The sequence below is a fragment of the Bombina bombina genome, chromosome 6 (genome assembly GCF_027579735.1).
Source record: "Bombina bombina isolate aBomBom1 chromosome 6, aBomBom1.pri, whole genome shotgun sequence".
NCBI classification, from domain to species: Eukaryota; Metazoa; Chordata; class Amphibia; order Anura; family Bombinatoridae; genus Bombina; species Bombina bombina.
This window is the reverse complement of record NC_069504.1, coordinates 322,451,937-322,473,592: the sequence shown is the minus strand read 5'-3', so window position 1 is coordinate 322,473,592 and position 21,656 is coordinate 322,451,937. Positions and strand designations below refer to the sequence as shown.

Here is a 21,656-nt window from a genome sequence, read left to right as displayed (position 1 = left end):
CGGCTTGGATGAAGACATCTCCCGGCTTCGTTGAGGACTTCTTGCCGCTTCGTTGAGGACTTCTCCTGGCTTCGTTGAGGATGGATGTCGGCTCTTCAAAACTGTAAGTGGATCTTCAGGGGGTAGTGTTAGTTTTTTTTTTTAAGGGTTTATTGGGTGGGTTTTATTTTTAGGTTAGGGTTTGGGCAGCAATAGAGCTAAATGCCCTTTTAAGGGCAATGCCCATCCAAATGCTCTTTTCAGGGCAATGGGGAGCTTAGGTTTTTTTTAGTTAGGATTTTATTTGGGGGGTTTGGTTGTGTGGGTGGTGGGTTTTACTGTTGGTGGGTTATTTGTATTTTTTTTTTACAGGTGAAATAGCTGATTTCTTTGGGGCAATGCCCCGCAAAAGGCCCTTTTAAGGGCTGTTGGTAGTTTAGTTTAGGCTAAAGCAATAACAATAGATCATTTTCAAAAGTTGATAGGGGAATCCCTACAATTGATTTTGAAAGTTTACAACCCAGGCAGCTACACACACTTGGGCCCTATCACTTATAATGAATTCTCCTGGGCCCTTACACAATTTAAAATATGATAGAAATTTTACTTACATGCATAGTACTAACAGAAAATGTAATTTCCAGTAACCACAGAATTTAAACATAGATGTTATATGTTGCTAAACAACATCTCCTTATGGAGAGAGACATGATGGTGGTGTTGGCATCTTACTCTCCCCCTCCTGCTCCTAGCAGTACCTATCTCTATTTCCATCTCTCTCCTTTTCTTCCTTTGAAGTCCATTGCATTCGCCTGTTCTCCCCCCTCTCTCTCAGAGTGGCAGTTATCTATTGCCCCCCTGGACCAACCTCCCAATTCTTGACAACTTTGCTGCCTAGCTTCCTTACTTTCTCTCTACAAATACGCCTACTCTAATTCTGGGGGACTTCAACATCCCCATTGACAACCCATCTGCCTCCAAACTTCTCTCACTCACTAACTCCTTCGGCCTCTCACAATACACCCTATTCCCTACCCACCGTGATGGACACTCTATTGATCTGATATTCTCCTATCTCTGCTCTCTCTCTGATGTTGCCTGCTGCCCATTTCCCATCTCAGACCACCATCTGCTCACCCTTAATATACAGGATTCACCTACTTCTCGCCCTCGCACCTGTAGAAATCTGCACACTATAGACCCTCCCCAACTCTCCAACCTTATTAAAATACGCCTTCCCCACACTTCCACAATATCCTGCCCAGACCTTGCTATAACCCACTATAACAATACCCTCTCCTCTGCACTTGACACTCTCACTCCCCTCCAACTTCGCAAAGCCCCACATCGTCAGCTCCAGCCCTGGCACTCCAAGCAAACACGCCACCTGCAAAAATGCTCCCGCACTGCTGAACGTGTCTGGAGGAAATCCCACTCTGAACCTGATTTCATTCACTATAAGTTCATTCTTCACTCTTACACCTCTGCCCTTCACCTAGCTAAGCAAACCTACTTCTCTTCTCCATTCACTCCTCAAACCCTAAAAGACTCTTCTCCATTTTCAAATCTCTCCTCTACCTACCTGCACCACCCCCCTCATCTGCATTCAGTGCTCAAGACCTGGCTGACTACTTTTTCAATAAAACACCATCCAAAGAAACATCCCAACACAAGCCTGCAATCTCCCAACTTTGCTCCCAGTCACCCCCTCTGCCACTCTCTGCACCCTCCTCCCAACCACTGAGAGTGAAGTGGCTTCCCTATTGTCTTCCTCACACCTCACTACCTGCCCACTTGATCCTATTCCTTCACATCTAATACCTTCTCTGTCTCCCACCCTCACTCTGGCTCTTACTCATATATTCAACCTATCCCTTTCTACCGGATCATTCCCTGCCTCCTTCAAACATGCAAAAGTCACCCCCATCCTCCCTTGACCCTAACTCTCCTGCAAACTACCGCCCCATATCATTGCTCCCGCTAGCTTCAAAAATCCTTGAAAAACTAGCTTTTGATCGCCTAACCCACTTCCTGTCCCCCAACTCATTGCTCGACCCCCTGCAATCTGGCTTCCGTCAACAACACTCAACTGAGACTGCCCTCACCATGTTTACTAACAACCTCCTTTCTGCTAAAAACAAAGGCTACTACTCTATACTCATCTTACTTGACCTCTCTGCTGCCTTTGACACTGTTGATCATCCCCTTCTCCTACGGACTCTCAGCTCTCTTTGGCTCTGTGACACTGCTCTCTCCTGGATTCACTCTTATCTCTCTAACAGATCCTTCTCAGTCTCTTTTGGTGGTGACTCCTCCTCTCCATTGCCTCTGTCTGTTGGAGTACCTCAAGGCTCTGTACTGGGTCCTCTACTCTTCTTTATTTACACTTCTTCACTGGGTAAACTCGTCAACAGCTATGGCTTCAACTATCACCTCTATGCTGATGATACCCAGATCTACTTTTCCAGCCCTGCACTCTCTCCTTCTGTCAATTCTCAGATCAGTGACTTCTTATCTGGCATTTCCTCCTGGATGGCCTCTCAACACCTAAAAATAAACATGTCCAAGACCGAACTACTTCTAATCCACCCCTCTAACTCTACTCCAGTTTCTAATTTTTCCATCACTTTTGGCGGCACCACTATCTCCCCATCACCCCAAGTCCGCTGCCTCGGAATCGCACTTGACTCAAATCTTTCCTTCATTCCCCACATCCAATTGCTCTCTTCATCCTGCTGCAACCACCTACGCAATATCTCCAAAATTCGTCCGTTTTTGAGTGCTGAAACTACTAAACAGCTAATTCACTACCTGATAATTTCCCGACTTGACTACTGTAATAACTTACTATCTGCCCTCCCTCTCTTCAACCTCTCTCCCCTTCAATCCATCCTAAATGCATCAGCAAGGCTAATCCACCTCTCTCAACGCTCTGTTTCTGCTGCACCTCTCTGTGAGCCCCTTCACTGGCTCCCCATTCACAGCAGAATTAAATTCAAAATTCTCACCCTGACCTACAAAGCCCTAACCAATGCTGCCCCACCCTACCTGTCCTCAGTCATCAACAAATATACTCCAGCCCGCCCCCTAAGATCCAACAATGACCTGCTTCTTGCGTCTTCTACCATCACCTCCACTCATGCTAGACTACAGGACTTGTCTCGTGCGTCACCAACCCTCTGGAACGCACTTCCTCGAGCTGTCAGACTTTCCCCTAATCTCTCCTCCTTAAAACGTTCCCTAAAGACCTTTTTGTTCAGGGAAGCTTATCACCCGACTCATTAACAAATTAACTTCACTTACCCAACAGTTGCCCTCATCTATCTACTCACTAATATCATTCTCACCTTTGCAGTCCCCAACTCCTGTTTCCCATCCTCCCACCCATCTAGATTGTAAGTTTCCACGTGAATAGGGCCCTCAATTCCCCCTTTATTTGTCTGTAAAATGTTGTTTCTTATTGTATTGTTTCTCCATTGTACTTTTAATCCTTGTACCCATGGGCAGCGCTGCGGAATCTGTTGGCGCTTTATAAATTAATAATAATAAATAAGAGTTAATTTACCATTAAAAAAATAAATAATCTTGGTTTGCACATGCATTTGATCTGGCTAGGTATGTTTACTGTGCAAATAGACAAAAATGCTATATTATATATATTTTTAAGTGTGCATGCCCATGAAATATAACACATGGCTTCTTTAAATGGATGTGAAACGCAAATTTGCTCTTTCATGATTCAGATAGATTATGCAATTTTAAGCAACTTTTTAATTTACTCCTATTATCATTTTTTCTTTGTTCTCTTTGTATCTTTATTTGAAAAGGCAGAAATGTAAGCTTAGAAGCCGGCCCATTTTTGATTCAGAACCCTGTGTAGCACTTGCTGATTGTGGCTACATTTAGCCACCAATCAGCAAGCGCTAACTAAGCGCTGAATCAAAAATGGGCCGGCTCCTAAGCTTACATTCCTGCTTGTCAAATTTAAAAAAAAATTGGGTTTCATATCCCCTTAAACATTTATATATTGGGAATTTAAATATCTACATGTAAACTAGCTTTATGGATGATCCTGAAATAATCTTATTTTTTTTCTAGCTCCTTAATACTTGGTATTTATATGAAAGATATCAATGGCAGCACTAGAATGGCTATATAATATTACGCCTTTTTTGTTTCAAGGAATATAATGTGTTGTAATCCAAAAAATATATACTGTAGGTAGCACATCTGCTCTACCCATATAAATTTCATGTTTGGATTCCTCCTTCTACTTAATCTAAATTGAAAATAATTCAGATGTGGCAGGGTATTTTGTTATAACCCATTTTTCTGTAATTGTTGTGTGGTTAAGAATTGATTACCTAAATGTAATCTAAGTAAACACTAATCACTGATTGTTTACCTTGCAGATTGCAGACTTCGGCCTTTCAAATCTTTATCAAAAAGACAAGTTTTTGCAAACATTCTGTGGCAGCCCCCTTTACGCTTCTCCAGAAATTGTGAATGGGAGACCATATAGAGGTCCTGAGGTAAAATGATTCATTAAGCTATGTTTTATAGTTAAGTTATCTTGTTTGTGTTTGTATTCTCATTACAGTTTTCACTATGCCTTGGGGCAGATTTATCAATGTCTGGCACGTATCATGCCCGCCAGTCATCGCTGAATGCCGATCGCATACGCTGTCGGCATTTAACATTGCACAAAGCAGTTCTAGTGAACTGCTTGTGCAAGCCGCCCCCTGCAGATTCGCTAGCAGGTGGTGTCAATCAACCCAATCATATGTGATCGGGCGGATTGATGTCCGCAGCCTCAGAGGCGGCGGACGAGTTAAGGAGCAGCGGTCTTAAGAACGCTGCTTCTTAACTCCTGTTTCCGGCGAGCCTGAAAGCTCGCATGGAAACAGGGATATTCAGGGCCATTCGGCCCTTGAAAATTCTTCCAAGGCATTATGGTATTGGGTGAAGTATAACAGTATACAACAGCAGGCAGCTATCACATATGGTATAGTTTAAACATTTATAAGCAAATAATTGCCAACAAAGTTTATGATGATTAAAATATACAAATCACACAAAAACTGTATGGCTGGTGCATAAGATGCAGTAATGATTTGACATTAAAGAATTACCATATTTTTACACATAAAACTTTTGTATAATTAAAGAAACATGAAACACATTTTTTCTTTCTTTCATGATTCAAATAGAGAATGCAATTTAAAAAAAGTTTCCAATTTAATTTTATTTTTAGACTTGCTTCATTCTCATGTTATTCTTTGATGAAAAGATATCTAGATAGGTAACGTGCACATGTCTTGAGCAATACATGACAGGAAATAGTAAGGACATCTAGTGCTCTTGCTAATGTATAACACTGTTGCAAAACTGCAGGTATGTGCACACTCCTGAGCTAACCTTCTTGATTTGTAACAAAGGAATTTCAAGAAAACAAATAACATTTGATAATAGAAGTAAATTGGAAAGTTGTTTAAAATTGCATGCCCTATTTAAATCATGAAAGTTTTTTTTTTTTTTTACTTGACTGTCCCTTTAAGGTGTTTAACATATTTACGTTAGTTGCTTATCGTATATTAATAGTTTTGGGTTCGTGTCCCACATCATATGCTACGTATAAGTTTTATGTCTGTGTAAAGCCAAATTTATTTATGTGATATGGGCTTCATTTACAAACCTGCAGATGGAGTTCAGAAAAAAAGAATTCAAAGAAAAACAGAAAATTTCTATATGTGATTGTTACTAAGGGCCAGGTCTAATCTGGCCATCGTGAAAATATCCAGTGGGCCGTTCATTTAGCTTATTTCCACCCACTTTTCCCAATCAGTGCAGTCTTGTGCGAATGACCCTGCAATACCAGTTAAGAAGGGTCACTGCTACTCACCTCTCCATTACCTGAAGGTTTGCAGAGTTAAATAATCCTGGTCAAATCAGACCACAATGATTGACAAGCCTTGCTCCTGTGCTTTTGATTACGAAAAAACAGGGTGCAGGGCTGTATTAGTATTTGCTACTGCATCGTCAAGATGCTGGGTGTACAGGTTTCTGGCTGGAAACGTCCCTCTTCTGCAGTATAATAAATGAAGCCAAAAAATTACACAAAAATGTCTGTGTTAAAATTAAAATGCTGCCTCCAGTCTTTTGTAATTTTTCACTTTATGCTATATAAGATGTAGCAGCAAAAGTCAATTGGATATTTTTATCTTGCCATACATTTTCATATACACATTTTTATTTGTTTTTGCTTACTAGGTGGACAGCTGGGCCCTTGGTGTCCTCCTCTACACATTGGTTTATGGAACAATGCCTTTTGATGGTTTTGATCACAAAAACCTGATTAGACAAATAAGCAGTGGTGAATACAGAGAGCCAACACAACCATCAGGTAGGAATATCAAAATGAGTGACATTTTCTTTGGACTTACTTAGCTTCAATGGATATTAAGTCGATCAATAATGAGCAAGATATACTATTAAAGTTGAAGAACTTTAGAGTCACAGTGTGTGAACATAGTGTTTAGAAAGATAAATCATGGTCATTTTTAAGCAAACCACAAGAAGAATTATCTGTACTGCTGAAAAGACTTGACAAAAACCTTCAAATGGTCATGTAAAGCTTTGCTTTTTCCTTCCTAAGATAGGGAGAGTCCACGGCTTCATTCTTTACTGTTGGGGAATACAACACCTGGCCACCAGGAGGAGGCAAAGACACCCCAGCCAAAAGCTTAAATATTCCTCCCACTTCCTCATTACCCCAGTCATTCTTTACCTTTCGTCACGATAGGAGGTGGCAGAGAAGTTTCAGAAGATTCGGAGAGTCCTGAAAAAGGGTATCTGCCCTTCGAGATAGGACTGGAGTTTTATGTAGTTATGTCAACCTCTCAGTGAGAGTATTGATGAAAGTTAGAGTCTGGAGATGCAGGGAATGTTTTTCTGCGAAACCATTCAGACTACTGTTAACAGCTCCTGAGCAATCAGTGTTGACAAGTTTTACTGCCTGCTTTCTCTCACTCAAGTCCATGTCAGGAGCGCTGCTATAAGACTGTCACACTTGAGAGGCTGTGTTCTGTTCCACAACATGGATCCTGGAGGTAAGATCGTTTCAAATTTTTACACATAAAACGCTATAACAGGGTCACAGTGTGGCTCCTTTATACCTTGATAGGATCCAGTGTTAATATCCTCTGAGGGGGGTTTATTGAACATTTGGGGTTAATTAATCCATGTATTAATTATTTACATGCTGCTTTGTGTGATTTTCTTCTTAAATGGAAAGAGTCCACAGCTGCATTCATTACTTTTGGGAATTAAGAACCTGATCACCAGGAGGAGGCAAAGACACCCCAGCTAAAGGCTTAAATATTCCTCCCACTCCCTCATCCTCCAGTCATTCTTTGCCTTTCATCCCAGGAGGTTGGCAAAGAAGTATCAGAAAATTGTCTCTTATGGAGGGTAGTACTCTTCGAAAATGGACAGGAAGTTTAAGTAATCCTGTCAGTCTCTCAGTGAGAGCATGGATGAAAGTTAGAGTCTGGAGATGCAGAAAGGGTCTTTCTGCAAAACCATCCCAACTCATTTTAACAGGCCCTCAAGCAATTGGCATTGTCGAACTTCGCTCCGCTGCCTGCTTCTCTCAAGTCCATGGCGGAGGTGATGCTACTATCCATCACACTTGAAGGGCCGTGTTCCTGTTCCACGGCGTAGATTCCGGGAAGATCATTTCATTTTCTTTGTTCGTGAATGTACTGTACTAATGTTTTCCTGAGAGGCTACTACCTTGCGGGACTAACTTAACATGAGCGTATCAGTGAGTCTCCTTTAGTATCTTGGAATCAAGGGTTAATATCTCCTGAGGGGGGTTATTGAACAGGGTTTTTTTTTAATCATGTTTATGTGATTCAATCTGCTTATGTGTAGTGTTAATCGGGCTCATGACTGGAACATAGAGGCCTTTGGAAGTGACGCGACCTTATGGTTGGGCATGTTTTTTTTGACTATACGGTTTACCTTCTTCTGGCGGGGCGTGATTACGTTCCGTCCTCCATTTCCACATTCCTGACCGTGTGGCGATGGAGAAATTCGAGTTTGTAGAGGTCTGGTTCATAGGAGGTGGTGAGTGCCCCAGCCATTGTGGGTGTCAGGTGCCGTTTTGTTTTGTCTTAAAATAGTCCATATTGGCATATTCTCTATCCAGTTATGGAGGAGTCTGATGCTGAGACTATTCTAATTTCAGACTCAGTTACTGAGGATTCTGATACTGAGACTGTTCTAATTTCAGATTCTTCGCCCAGAGAAGAATCCGGATTGGCCTCGTTGACACATGTGAATCAGTTATGTTCGGTGTGCCGTATTAGAGCGCCTGGTTCCTCGGGCTTGGGTAATCGAGGGTCAGCTGAGCCATCTGACTCATGTTGGTAACCCAGATTATGATTATTCCTCCACACAGGGCGGCTTGCTTCCACATATTCTTGGCGATTATTCGTCTGCAGAGTCCAGACGTTTATGCGAGATGGTGCTCGTGCCCTATTGTCCCGGGTCTACCACCTTAGGGTGGGCCTGTACAATTCCCTGCGGGTGTAACTGTCCCTTTAGTGTTGTGCCTTTAGTTACAGAGTAGCACGCCTTCGCGTGTTACTCAGACATGTTTTTCAGCTATTAAATGATCCTATCCTTCTCGGATATGGGAATTTTCAGTCTTCTTCGAATGGTGCACCTCATTAGACATGTGGGGATAACGTAATCTCCTGACTGTTTTTTTTTTTTAGATCCTTCACAGTTTTTTGGAAGATTAGGGCTCCGTTTGGCTGGTTCTGCGGTAGGCCTGTTTTCTTATTGGGTGTTAACCTACAAGCTGCCTTATATTTATTTTTATCCGATTAGGATGTCTTTTAATTTGTTTATTATTTTCCTTCGGGAATCTTAAACTGGGATCGATACTCTTTGTTACTTCTGCGGAAGTGTTTTTGGGGACATGTTAGTCCTATGTTTGTCTGTTTTCCCTTCTTTCCCTCTGAGGGAGAATTTATGCAGCCTGACAATTAGGACCCGGGTGTAGGCTGGTCCTGTTGGGTTCGGTTCTGTCTTGTGGCTGTTCAGCCACATGGCGCCGTTCTGATTGGCTGGTCCGGTCGAGGTGCCGAGTGCTCATGCTATCATTTGTTTTCCATTCAACTAAGCATTCTAGAAGACCTGTGGGTCTACAAGACGGGAAGGATTGCCTCAGTCCTTATAGCCTTCAATTTGGATGACTGGGTCAGTGGAGTTTCTGCTGATTCTCTCTGGTGTCTGGTATTATCGGACCCTATAGTTCCTCCCCCACGTGGTGGAGAGTTGGAGGACTTAGCACCTTCTTTCCGCTGAGTGAGTGGTTTGGCCTTTTCTCCAACATAGGTGTGTCCGGTCCACGGCGTCATCCTTACTTGTGGGATATTCTCTTCCCCAACAGGAAATGGCAAAGAGCCCAGCAAAGCTGGTCACATGATCCCTCCTAGGCTCCGCCTACCCCAGTCATTCTCTTTGCCGTTGTACAGGCAACATCTCCACGGAGATGGCTTAGAGTTTTTTAGTGTTTAACTGTAGTTTTTATTATTCAATCAAGAGTTTGTTATTTTGAAATAGTGCTGGTATGTACTATTTACTCAGAAACAGAAAAGAGATGAAGATTTCTGTTTGTATGAGGAAAATGATTTTAGCAACCGTAACTAAAATCCATGGCTGTTCCACACAGGACTGTTGAGAGCAATTAACTTCAGTTGGGGGAACAGTGTGCAGTCTCTTGCTGCTTGAGGTATGACACATTCTAACAAGACGATGTAATGCTGGAAGCTGTCATTTTCCCTATGGGATCCGGTAAGCCATGTTTATTACGATCGTAAATAAGGGCTTCACAAGGGCTTATTAAGACTGTAGACTTTTTCTGGGCTAAATCGATTCATTATTAACACATATTTAGCCTTGAGGAATCATTTTATCTGGGTATTTTGATATAATAATATCGGCAGGCACTGTATTAGACACCTTATTCCTTAGGGGCTTTCCCAAAGCATAAGCAGAGCCTCATTTTCGCGCCGGTGTGGCGCACTTGTTTTTGAGAGGCATGGCATGCAGTCGCATGTGAGAGGAGCTCTGATACTTAGAAAAGACTTTCTGAAGGCGTCATTTGGTATCGTATTCCCCTTTGGGCTTGGTTGGGTCTCAGCAAAGCAGATACCAGGGACTGTAAAGGGGTTAAAGTTTAAAACGGCTCCGGTTCCGTTATTTTAAGGGTTAAAGCTTCCAAATTTGGTGTGCAATACTTTTAAGGCTTTAAGACACTGTGGTGAAAATTTGATAAATTTTGAACAATTCCTTCATGGTTTTTCGCAATTGCAGTAATAAAGTGTGTTCAGTTTAAAATTTAAAGTGACAGTAACGGTTTTATTTTAAAACGTTTTTGTACTTTGTTATCAAGTTTATGCCTGTTTAACATGTCTGAACTACCAGATAGACTGTGTTCTGAATGTGGGGAAGCCAGAATTCCTATTCATTTAAATAAATGTGATTTATGTGATAATGACAATGATGCCCAAGATGATTCCTCAAGTGAGGGGAGTAAGCATGGTACTGCATCATTCCCTCCTTCGTCTACACGAGTCTTGCCCACTCAGGAGGCCCCTAGTACATCTAGCGCGCCAATACTCCTTACTATGCAACAATTAACGGCTGTAATGGATAATTCTGTCAAAAACATTTTAGCCAAAATAAACACTTGTCAGCGTAAGCGCGGCTGCTCTGTTTTAGATACTGAAGAGCATGACGACGCTGATATTAATATCTCTGAAGGGCCCCTAACCCAGTCTGATGGGGCCAGGGAGGTTTTGTCTGAGGGAGAAATTACTGATTCAGGGAACATTTCTCAACAGGCTGAACCTGATGTGATTGCATTTAAATTTAAGTTGGAACATCTCCGCATTCTGCTTAAGGAGGTATTATCCACTCTGGATGATTGTGACAAGTTGGTCATCCCAGAGAAACTATGTAAAATGGACAAGTTCCTAGAGGTGCCGGGGCTCCCAGAAGCTTTTCCTATACCCAAGCGGGTGGCGGACATTGTTAATAAAGAATGGGAGAGGCCAGGTATTCCTTTCGTCCCTCTCCCCATATTTAAAAAATTGTTTCCTATGGTCGACCCCAGAAAGGACTTATGGCAGACAGTCCCCAAGGTCGAGGGAGCGGTTTCCACTTTAAACAAACGCACCACTATACCCATAGAGGATAGTTGTGCTTTCAAAGATCCTATGGATAAAAAATTAGAAGGTTTGCTTAAAAAGATGTTTGTGCAGCAGGGTTACCTTCTACAACCAATTTCATGCATTGTCCCTGTCGCTACAGCCGCATGTTTCTGGTTCGATGAGCTGATAAAGGCGGTCGATAGTGATTCTCCTCCTTATGAGGAGATTATGGACAGAATCAATGCTCTCAAATTGGCTAATTCTTTCACCCTCGACGCCACTTTGCAATTGGCTAGGTTAGCGGCTAAGAATTCTGGGTTTGCTATTGTGGCGCGCAGAGCGCTTTGGTTGAAATCTTGGTCGGCTGATGCGTCTTCCAAGAACAAGCTACTTAACATTCCTTTCAAGGGGAAAACGCTGTTTGGCCCTGACTTGAAAGAGATTATCTCTGATATCACTGGGGGTAAGGGCCACGCCCTTCCTCAGGATCGGCCTTTCAAGGCAAAAAATAAACCTAATTTTCGTCCCTTTCGTAGAAACGGACCAGCCCAAGGTGCTACGTCCTCTAAGCAAGAGGGTAATACTTCTCAAGCCAAGCCAGCTTGGAGACCAATGCAAGGCTGGAACAAAGGAAAGCAGGCCAAGAAACCTGCCACTGCTACCAAGACTGCATGAAATGTTGGCCCCCGATCCGGGACCGGATCTGGTGGGGGGCAGACTCTCTCTCTTCGCTCAGGCTTGGGCAAGAGATGTTCTGGATCCTTGGGCGCTAGAAATAGTCTCCCAAGGTTATCTTCTGGAATTCAAGGGACTTCCCCCAAGGGGGAGGTTCCACAGGTCTCAGTTGTCTTCAGACCACATAAAAAGACAGGCATTCTTACATTGTGTAGAAGACCTGTTAAATATGGGAGTGATTCATCCTGTTCCATTAAGAGAACAAGGGATGGGGTTCTACTCCAATCTGTTCATAGTTCCCAAAAAAGAGGGAACGTTCAGACCAATCTTAGATCTCAAGATCTTAAACAAGTTTCTCAAGGTTCCATCGTTCAAGATGGAAACCATTCGAACTATTCTTCCTTCCATCCAGGAAGGTCAATTCATGACCACGGTGGATTTAAAGGATGCGTATCTACATATTCCTATCCACAAGGAACATCATCGGTTCCTAAGGTTCGCATTCCTGGACAAACATTACCAGTTCGTGGCGCTTCCTTTCGGATTAGCCACTGCTCCAAGGATTTTCACAAAGGTACTAGGGTCCCTTCTAGCTGTGCTAAGACCAAGGGGCATTGCTGTAGTACCTTACTTGGACGACATTCTGATTCAGGCGTCGTCCCTTCCTCAAGCAAAGGCTCACACGGACATCGTCCTGGCCTTTCTCAGATCTCACGGATGGAAAGTGAACGTGGAAAAGAGTTCTCTATCCCCGTCAACAAGGGTTCCCTTCTTGGGAACAATTATAGACTCCTCAGAAATGAGGATTTTTCTAACAGAGGCCAGAAAAACAAAACTTCTAGACTCTTGTCGGATACTTCATTCCGTTCCTCTTCCTTCCATAGCTCAGTGCATGGAAGTGATCGGGTTGATGGTAGCGGCAATGGACATAGTTCCTTTTGCGCGCATTCATCTAAGACCATTACAACTGTGCATGCTCAGTCAGTGGAATGGGGACTATACAGACTTGTCTCCGAAGATACAAGTAAATCAGAGGACCAGAGACTCACTCCGTTGGTGGCTGTCCCTGGACAACCTGTCACAAGGGATGACATTCCGCAGACCAGAGTGGGTCATTGTCACGACCGACGCCAGTCTGATGGGCTGGGGCGCGGTCTGGGGATCCCTGAAAGCTCAGGGTCTTTGGTCTCGGGAAGAATCTCTTCTACCGATAAATATTCTGGAACTGAGAGCGATATTCAATGCTCTCAAGGCTTGGCCTCAGCTAGCGAGGGCCAAGTTCATACGGTTTCAATCAGACAACATGACAACTGTTGCGTACATCAACCATCAGGGGGGAACAAGGAGTTCCCTAGCGATGGAAGAAGTGACCAAAATCATTCTATGGGCGGAGTCTCACTCCTGCCACCTGTCTGCTATCCACATCCCAGGAGTGGAAAATTGGGAAGCGGATTTTCTGAGTCGTCAGACATTGCATCCGGGGGAGTGGGAACTCCATCCGGAAATCTTTGCCCAAGTCACTCAGCTGTGGGGCATTCCAGACATGGATCTGATGGCCTCTCGTCAGAACTTCAAAGTTCCTTGCTACGGGTCCAGATCCAGGGATCCCAAGGCGGCTCTAGTGGATGCACTAGTAGCACCTTGGACCTTCAAACTAGCTTATGTGTTCCCGCCCTTTCCTCTCATCCCCAGGCTGGTAGCCAGGATCAATCAGGAGAGGGCGTCGGTGATCTTGATAGCTCCTGCGTGGCCACGCAGGACTTGGTATGCAGATCTGGTGAATATGTCATCGGCTCCACCTTGGAAGCTACCTTTGAGACGAGACCTTCTTGTTCAGGGTCCGTTCGAACATCCGAATCTGGTTTCACTCCAGCTGACTGCTTGGAGATTGAACGCTTGATTTTATCGAAGCGAGGGTTCTCAGATTCTGTTATCGATACTCTTATTCAGGCCAGAAAGCCTGTAACTAGAAAGATTTACCACAAAATTTGGAAAAAATATATCTGTTGGTGTGAATCTAAAGGATTCCCTTGGGACAAGGTTAAGATTCCTAGGATCCTATCCTTCCTTCAAGAAGGATTGGAAAAAGGATTATCTGCAAGTTCCCTGAAGGGACAGATTTCTGCCTTGTCGGTGTTACTTCACAAAAAACTGGCTGCTGTGCCAGATGTTCAAGCTTTTGTTCAGGCTCTGGTTAGAATTAAGCCTGTTTACAAACCTTTGACTCCTCCTTGGAGTCTCAATTTAGTTCTTTCAGTTCTTCAGGGGGTTCCGTTTGAACCCTTGCATTCCGTCGATATTAAATTATTATCTTGGAAAGTTTTGTTTTTAGTTGCAATTTCTTCTGCCAGAAGAGTTTCAGAATTATCTGCTCTGCAGTGTTCTCCTCCTTATCTGGTGTTCCATGCAGATAAGGTGGTTTTACGTACCAAACCTGGTTTTCTTCCAAAAGTTGTTTCTAACAAAAACATTAACCAGGAGATTATCGTACCTTCTCTGTGTCCGAAACCAGTTTCAAAGAAGGAACGTTTGTTGCACAATTTGGATGTTGTTCGCGCTCTAAAATTCTATTTAGATGCTACAAAGGATTTTAGACAAACATCTTCCTTGTTTGTTGTTTATTCCGGTAAAAGGAGAGGTCAAAAAGCAACTTCTACCTCTCTCTCTTTTTGGATTAAAAGCATCATCAGATTGGCTTACGAGACTGCCGGACGGCAGCCTCCCGAAAGAATCACAGCTCATTCCACTAGGGCTGTGGCTTCCACATGGGCCTTCAAGAACGAGGCTTCTGTTGATCAGATATGTAGGGCAGCGACTTGGTCTTCACTGCACACTTTTACCAAATTTTACAAGTTTGATACTTTTGCTTCTTCTGAGGCTATTTTTGGGAGAAAGGTTTTGCAAGCCGTGGTGCCTTCCATTTAGGTGACCTGATTTGCTCCCTCCCTTCATCCGTGTCCTAAAGCTTTGGTATTGGTTCCCACAAGTAAGGATGACGCCGTGGACCGGACACACCTATGTTGGAGAAAACAGAATTTATGTTTACCTGATAAATTACTTTCTCCAACGGTGTGTCCGGTCCACGGCCCGCCCTGGTTTTTTAATCAGGTCTGATAATTTATTTTCTTTAACTACAGTCACCACGGTACCATATGGTTTCTCCTATGCAAATATTCCTCCTTAACGTCGGTCGAATGACTGGGGTAGGCGGAGCCTAGGAGGGATCATGTGACCAGCTTTGCTGGGCTCTTTGCCATTTCCTGTTGGGGAAGAGAATATCCCACAAGTAAGGATGACGCCGTGGACCGGACACACCGTTGGAGAAAGTAATTTATCAGGTAAACATAAATTCTGTTTTTCTTTTGAGGCTCGAGGGATTGTCCTTTGGACTTGGTCCTCAGCAGCTAGTAGTTTGAAGGGTAGTTCGGCTGCCTTGCAGCAGGTAGGATACAGATTGTAACCAGCTGCAGCTATTGCACATCGATTGTGTACTGTCTAGCTTTTTTTCTGGTCTTCCTTTGTGATCTCCATTTTAGGTCTCCGGGGAGATGTTTGTTCCCTGTTTGGGACACTGGACGTGGTCTCCTTGAGTTTGCTTGGGGTTCCTCCCGGAACTGGGGTTGGTTTGCGCCCCCTTTCTCCCTGTGATCATCCGCTTGTATGGAGGTGATGTGGAGACCAGCCTTTGCTCGAGTGGTTTTGACCTTGAGGTATCCCCTTGCCTTATTGTCCTGAGGCTGTTGGTGAGTCTAGAAGCTCTAGGGTTGTTGTACGACTTTTTCTGCCTTGGCTGCTTTGGAGAGTGGGACTTTGGCAAGGGGTGGGCTCTTCCTTGGGTCGGGACTTGCGAGTTTTCTTGTTATCCGGGTTGATCTGGATATCGCATTAGTATCCCCTGTGGTCTGGGTTGTTATTTATATGGGGTGTTAAGTTTGTGGGTATTGTTTGTCTAAACAATTGGGGATTTGGAACTATTCTCCCTGGGGCTTCCGGTTGCTGAGTTCATTCATCATTTTCCCTTGTGAATCCCGTTGTGGATTGTTACCGGACCTCTAGGCTCCAGGGTTGGTTCGGGGTACACCAGTTCCTGGAAACTTGGGCTATGTCCTTTTACTCAGATTACTTGACCTGGTCTTGGTTAGCCAGGTTTTCTGAGTATCGTTGCTCATTGGGCTTGTGTTGCACCTTAGGCGGTTTCCCTTGGTCAGCTTGCTGTGGTATCCATTGAATTCACTGCTCTGCAGGTGAATGTACTTGCAGCGTCACTGCTGCTACTATTGCATGTTGGTTGCGTGTTAGCAGGCTAGTTTTTAGGGGAATCCCTTTCAATAGGGCTTCTGAGTGTGGATTGATATCTCCTTTATCCTGTGACGTGGCTTGTGGAAGGTGCTGCCTTTAGCCTTTTCCCCTTCTTGGGTGAGAGCTTAGTCTCCTTTTTATGGAGATGCGGTCCTTTTCTTAAGGCTTCTCCTGGTTCAGGAGATGGGACCTAGGACTTTCCCTAGCTGAGAGGGATATTCTCTCTGGATTGTTACGTGCCATTTGGAGTCTTGCTGGCTCTGTGTCAAGACTAAGTTGGACTAGCTATTTTAACCAACAACGCCAGCTATATGGTACAGAGTGGGCTTGGCAGGAGATAGAGTCAGGACTTAAACTATATAAAGGAGGGATAAGATCAACCAAAGTATGGTACAATATATTGATGGTTAAATCTGGGGCAACGCAATTAGAGAATATTAAAGTTTATTTGAATAAGTTTTTCCCGCAAGTACAGACACAAGATGTTAAAAATGTTTTAGCAACATGGAAGCTGCTACGGTGGTCTGTAGCTGGAGGGAATCACAATTCAAATCATTAAAAAAATATTATCTAACCCCTGACAGAATAATCAAATGGGCAGATATATCACTACGTTGTAAATGTTATAAATGTAGAGCAGATAAAGCTGACATCACGCATTGCCTATGGTTCTGCCCGTAAATCATACAATTTTGGGGGAAAGTGAACTTGTGGCTAAACAAATTTCTATGTGTTAAAATATCCCTCTCTCCAGCCGATGTTTTTTTGCTCCATGATGAATTTCAATATAAAAGTGATAAACTTCTTATAAATTTAACTATGGCAGCACGTAATATAATATTTAGAAACTGGAAGGCTATTGAAGTTTAAAAGAATTAATAAACAGCATGAATATACAGATGACCACCGAGCTACTCGATATTAAGCCCTGCACTGAAAAAAGACTTAAAGCCTTCTTCTCTATATGGTTAAATTTAATCAGGGAATGGCCACTTACGACACAAATTCAATTCATCCTCCCTTTACAAAATGCCCCGGAATTCATTTTACTCATATTAAAAAATGTTCTCCCACAACAGTGGGGGTTGGTACTACCTTAATAACACTTATTAAGACCGGGGGTGTGCGAGGAGGGGGTGGTGGATTTTTTTTTTCTCCATTTTGTTTTTGAGTTAGGAGTTGTAATCTGTATTTGATCCAGGTAAACAACTCCATAGGAGGTGTTTGTTTTGTTAGTTATTAATAAGTTCAGCTAATAAATGGGTACCTCATAGAGGTATATAGGCCATAGACATGCTTGTTGTGATAATAGGTAAAAATGGTAGATGCTTTGTTTTTTGTGTATATAATCATAACAGATACCGATAGATAGTATGGTAGACTGATATAGTATCTGATATAGTCTATAAATATTTTTATGGTAATTAAAGTACATGGAATACTAGGACTTTAATATATAGCCACTGTTGAGAAGCTGTGTATCTGGACAAGATATTTGCAAATGTTTTTGTTTGTATTTTACACTATTTTGTTTTTGTAACATTGTACATTTAAATAATAAAAAAAAAAAAGACTAAGTTGGACCTTGTTGCTAGATCCTTTGGGTCTACGGTCCTGTTGTCTGTTCTAAGGAGTTGGGTTGCACCCGTGCTCTTTTGGATTGGCTGTGGCCATTCTCTGCTCGTTTTTGAGCTGGTTTTGGGGTTCTTTTGTTACCCTGTTTCAGTCCTGCCGTTTGCTGGCACGGCTAGGATGGGTTCTGAGAGTCGTTGTCATCTCCAGGATCTAGGTGGGCATAGTAGCTAGCTAACTACCTAAGCTTACAAGCAGAGGGTCTAGGATTGCTCCACCTCGGGTTCTGGGTGTCCCTTCTCTATCTTGGGGGACCTCGTGGAGGTTAAGATTCCCTTTTCTTTTGCATGATGTACCGAGTCCATGGATTCATCCTTACTTGTGGGATATTGTCCTTCCTGACAGGAAGTAGCAAAGAGAGCACCACAGCAGAGCTGTCTATATAGCTCCTCCCCTAACTCCACCCCCCAGTCATTCTCTTTGCTGGCTCTAAGCTGGAAGGGTAAAGAGAAGAGGTCATCACTGGGGGGAAGGGTCATGTCCTCCCTCAAGATAAGTCGAAATAAGACAAGGACCAAACAAAATAATTTTCGTTCCTTTCGAAACTTCAAGGGTGGTTCCGCTTCCCCTGCTGCAAAGCAAGAGGGGAACTTTGCTCAATCCAAACCAACCTGGAGACCTGAACAGGCTTGGAACAAGGGTAAGCAGGCCTAAAAGCCTACTGCTGCCACTAGGACAGCATGAAGGGGTAGCCCCCCGATCCGGGACCGGATCTAGTAGGGGGCAGACTCTTTCTCTTTGCTCAGGCCTGGGCAAGAGACATTCAGGACTCCTGGGCTGTAGAAATACCCAGGGGTATCTTTTAGATTTCAAGGATACTCCTCCAAGGGGGAGATTCCATCTTTCTCAATTGTCTGTAAACCAGACAAAAGAGAGAGGCATTCTTACGCTGTGTAGAAGACCTTTTTACCATGGGAGTGATCTGCCCAGTTCCGAAAGCAGAACAGGGACAAGGTTTCTACTCCAATCTGTTTGTGGTTCCCAAAAAAGAAGGAACCTTCAGACCAATTCTAGATCTCAAGATCCTAAACCAATTCCTAAGGTTTGCCTTTCTGGACAGGCATTACCAGTTTGTGGCTCTTCCCTTCGGGTTGGCCACGGCGCCAAGAATCTTCACAAAGGTGCTAGGGTCCCTTCTGGCGGTCTTAAGGACGCGGGGCATAGCAGTGGCGCCTTATATAGACAACATCTTAATTCAAGCGTCGACTTTCCAACTTGCCAAGTCTCACACGGACTTAGTGTTGGCCTTTCTAAGATCTCATGGGTGGAAGGTCAACGTGAAAAAGAGTTCTCTTATTCCTCTCACAAGAGTTCCATTCCTGGGGACTCTGATAGATTCGGTGGACATGAAAATATTTCTGATGGAGGTCAGGAAATCAAAAATTTTAACCACCAGCCGATCTCTTCATTCCATTCCTCGGCCGTCAGTCGCTCAGTGTATGGAGGTAATCAGGCTTATGGTAGCGGCAATGGATATAGTTCCGCTTGCATCTCAGACCACTGCAACTATGCATGCTCAAACAGTGGAATGGGGATTATGCAGATTTATCTCCTCAGATAAATCTGGATCACAAGACCAGAGACTCTCTTCTTTGGTGGTTGTCACAGGATCACCTGTCCAGGGGAATGGGTTTCCACGGGCCAGCGTGGGTTATTGTGATGACGGACGCCAGCCTTCTGGGCTGGGGTGCAGTCTGGAATTCCCTGAAAGCACAGGGTTTGTTGACTCAGGAGGCGGCCCTCCTACCGATAAATATTCTGGAATTAAGAGCGATATTCAATGCTCTTCAGATGTGGCCTCAGCTGGCTTCGGCCGGATTCATCAGGTTTCAGTCGGACAACATCACGACTGTAGCTTATATCAGTCATCAGGGGGGAACAAGGAGTTCCTTGGCGATGATAGAAGTTTCCAGGATAATCCGATGTGCAGAGACTCACTCTTGCCATCTATCAGCGATCTATATCCCAGGGGTAGAGAACTGGGAGGCAGATTTTCTAAGTCGTCAGACTTTTCATCCGGGGGAGTGGGATGTTTGCTCAACTGGTTCAGCTATGGTGCACACCAGAATTGGATCTGATGGTGTCTCGTCAGAATGCCAAACTTCCTTGTTACAGATCCAGGTCCAGGGACCCTCAGGCAGTACTAATAGATGCTCTAGCAGTACCCTGGTCGTTCAGCCTGGCTTCTGTGTTTCCACCTTTCTCTCTCCTTCCGCTTCTGATTGCCAGAATCAAACAGGAGAGAGCTTCGGTGATTTTGATAGCACCTGTGTGGCCACGCAGGACTTGGAATGCAGACCTGGTGGACATGTCATCTCTACCACCATGGACTCTGCCACTGCGACGGGACCTTCTAATTCAATGTCTGTTCAAGCATCCAAATCTACTTTCTCTGCAACTGACTGCTTGGAGATTGAACGCTTGATTTTATCAAAACGGGGTTTCTCTGAGTCAGTCATAGATACCTTGATTCAGGCTCGAAAGCCTGTCACCAGGAAAATCTATCATAAGATATGGCGTAGATATCTTTTTTGGTGCGAATCCAAAGGCTACTCATGGAGTAAGATCAGGATTCCTAGGATTTTGTCCTTTCTTCAAGAAGGATTGGAAAAAGGATTGTCAGCTAGTTCCCTAAAGGGACAGATATCTGCTTTGTCTATCCTATTGCACAAGCGTCTGGCTGATGTCCCAGACGTTCGGTCTTTTTGTCAGGCTTTAGTTAGAATCAAGCCTGTGTTTAAACCTGTTGCTCTGCCATGGAGTCTAAATTTAGTTCTTAATGTTCTTCAGGGGGTTCCGTTTGAACCAATGCATTCCATAGATGTTAAGCTTCTATCTTTGAAAGTTCTGTTTCTAGTTGCTATCTCTTCAGCTCGATGAGTTTCTGAACTATCTGCATTACAATGCGACTCGCCTTATCTTGTTTTCCATGCTGATAAGGTGGTTTTGCGTACCAAACCTGGGTTCCTCCCTAAGGTTGTTTCTAACAGGAATATCAATCAGGAAATTGTTGTTCCTTCTCTGTGTCCTAATCCTTCTTCTAAGAAGGAATGTCTGTTGCACAACTTGGATGTGGTTCGTGCCTTGAAGTTTTATTTGCAGGCAACCAAAGATTTTCGCCAATCATCTTCTTTGTTTGTTGTCTATGCTGGAAAGTGTAGAGGTCAAAAGGCTACTGCTACCTCTCTTTCCTTTTGGCTGAAAAGCATCATCCGTTTGGCTTATGAGACTGCTGGACACCAGCCTCCTGAAAGAATTACAGCTCACTCCACTAGAGCCGTGGCTTCCACATGGGCTTTTAAAAATTAGGCTTCTGTTGAACAGATTTGTAAGGCTGCGACTTGGTCTTCGCTTCATACCTTATCCAAATTTTACAAATTTTATACTTTTGCTTCTTAGGAGGCTATTTTTGGGAGAATGGTTTTGCAAGCAGTGGTGCCTTCCGATTAGGTTTCTGTCTTGTCCCTCCCTTCATCCGTGTCCTAAAGCTTTGGTATTGGTACCCCACAAGTAAGGATGAATCCGTGGACTCGGTACATCATGCAAAGGAAAACGAAATTTATGCTTACCTGATAAATTTCTTTCTTTTGCAATGTACCGAGTCCACGGCCCGCCCTGTCTATTCAAGACAGATAGTATTTTTTTATGAAAACTTCAGTCACCTCTGCACCTTATAGTTTCTCCTTTTCTTCCTTGGCCTTCGGTTGAATGACTGGGAGGTGGAGTTAGGGGAGGAGCTATATAGACAGCTCTGCTGTGGTGCTCTCTTTGCTACTTCCTGTCAGGAAGGACAATATCCCACAAGTAAGGATGAATCCGTGGACTCGGTACATCGCAAAAGAA

At 43.6% G+C, this 21,656-nt stretch overlaps 1 protein-coding gene across 1 annotated transcript in view; it reads left to right on the top strand.

Moving 5' to 3' along the window:
- The window catches only part of NUAK1 (NUAK family kinase 1), a 209,885-nt gene that overhangs the window by 176,231 nt on the left and 11,998 nt on the right, over window positions 1-21,656 (top strand). The window contains exons 5-6 of the mRNA XM_053716941.1: window positions 4,392-4,511; window positions 6,250-6,382. Coding sequence (XP_053572916.1) covers window positions 4,392-4,511; window positions 6,250-6,382 — 253 coding nt within the window. The remainder of the gene's footprint in view (window positions 1-4,391; window positions 4,512-6,249; window positions 6,383-21,656) is intronic.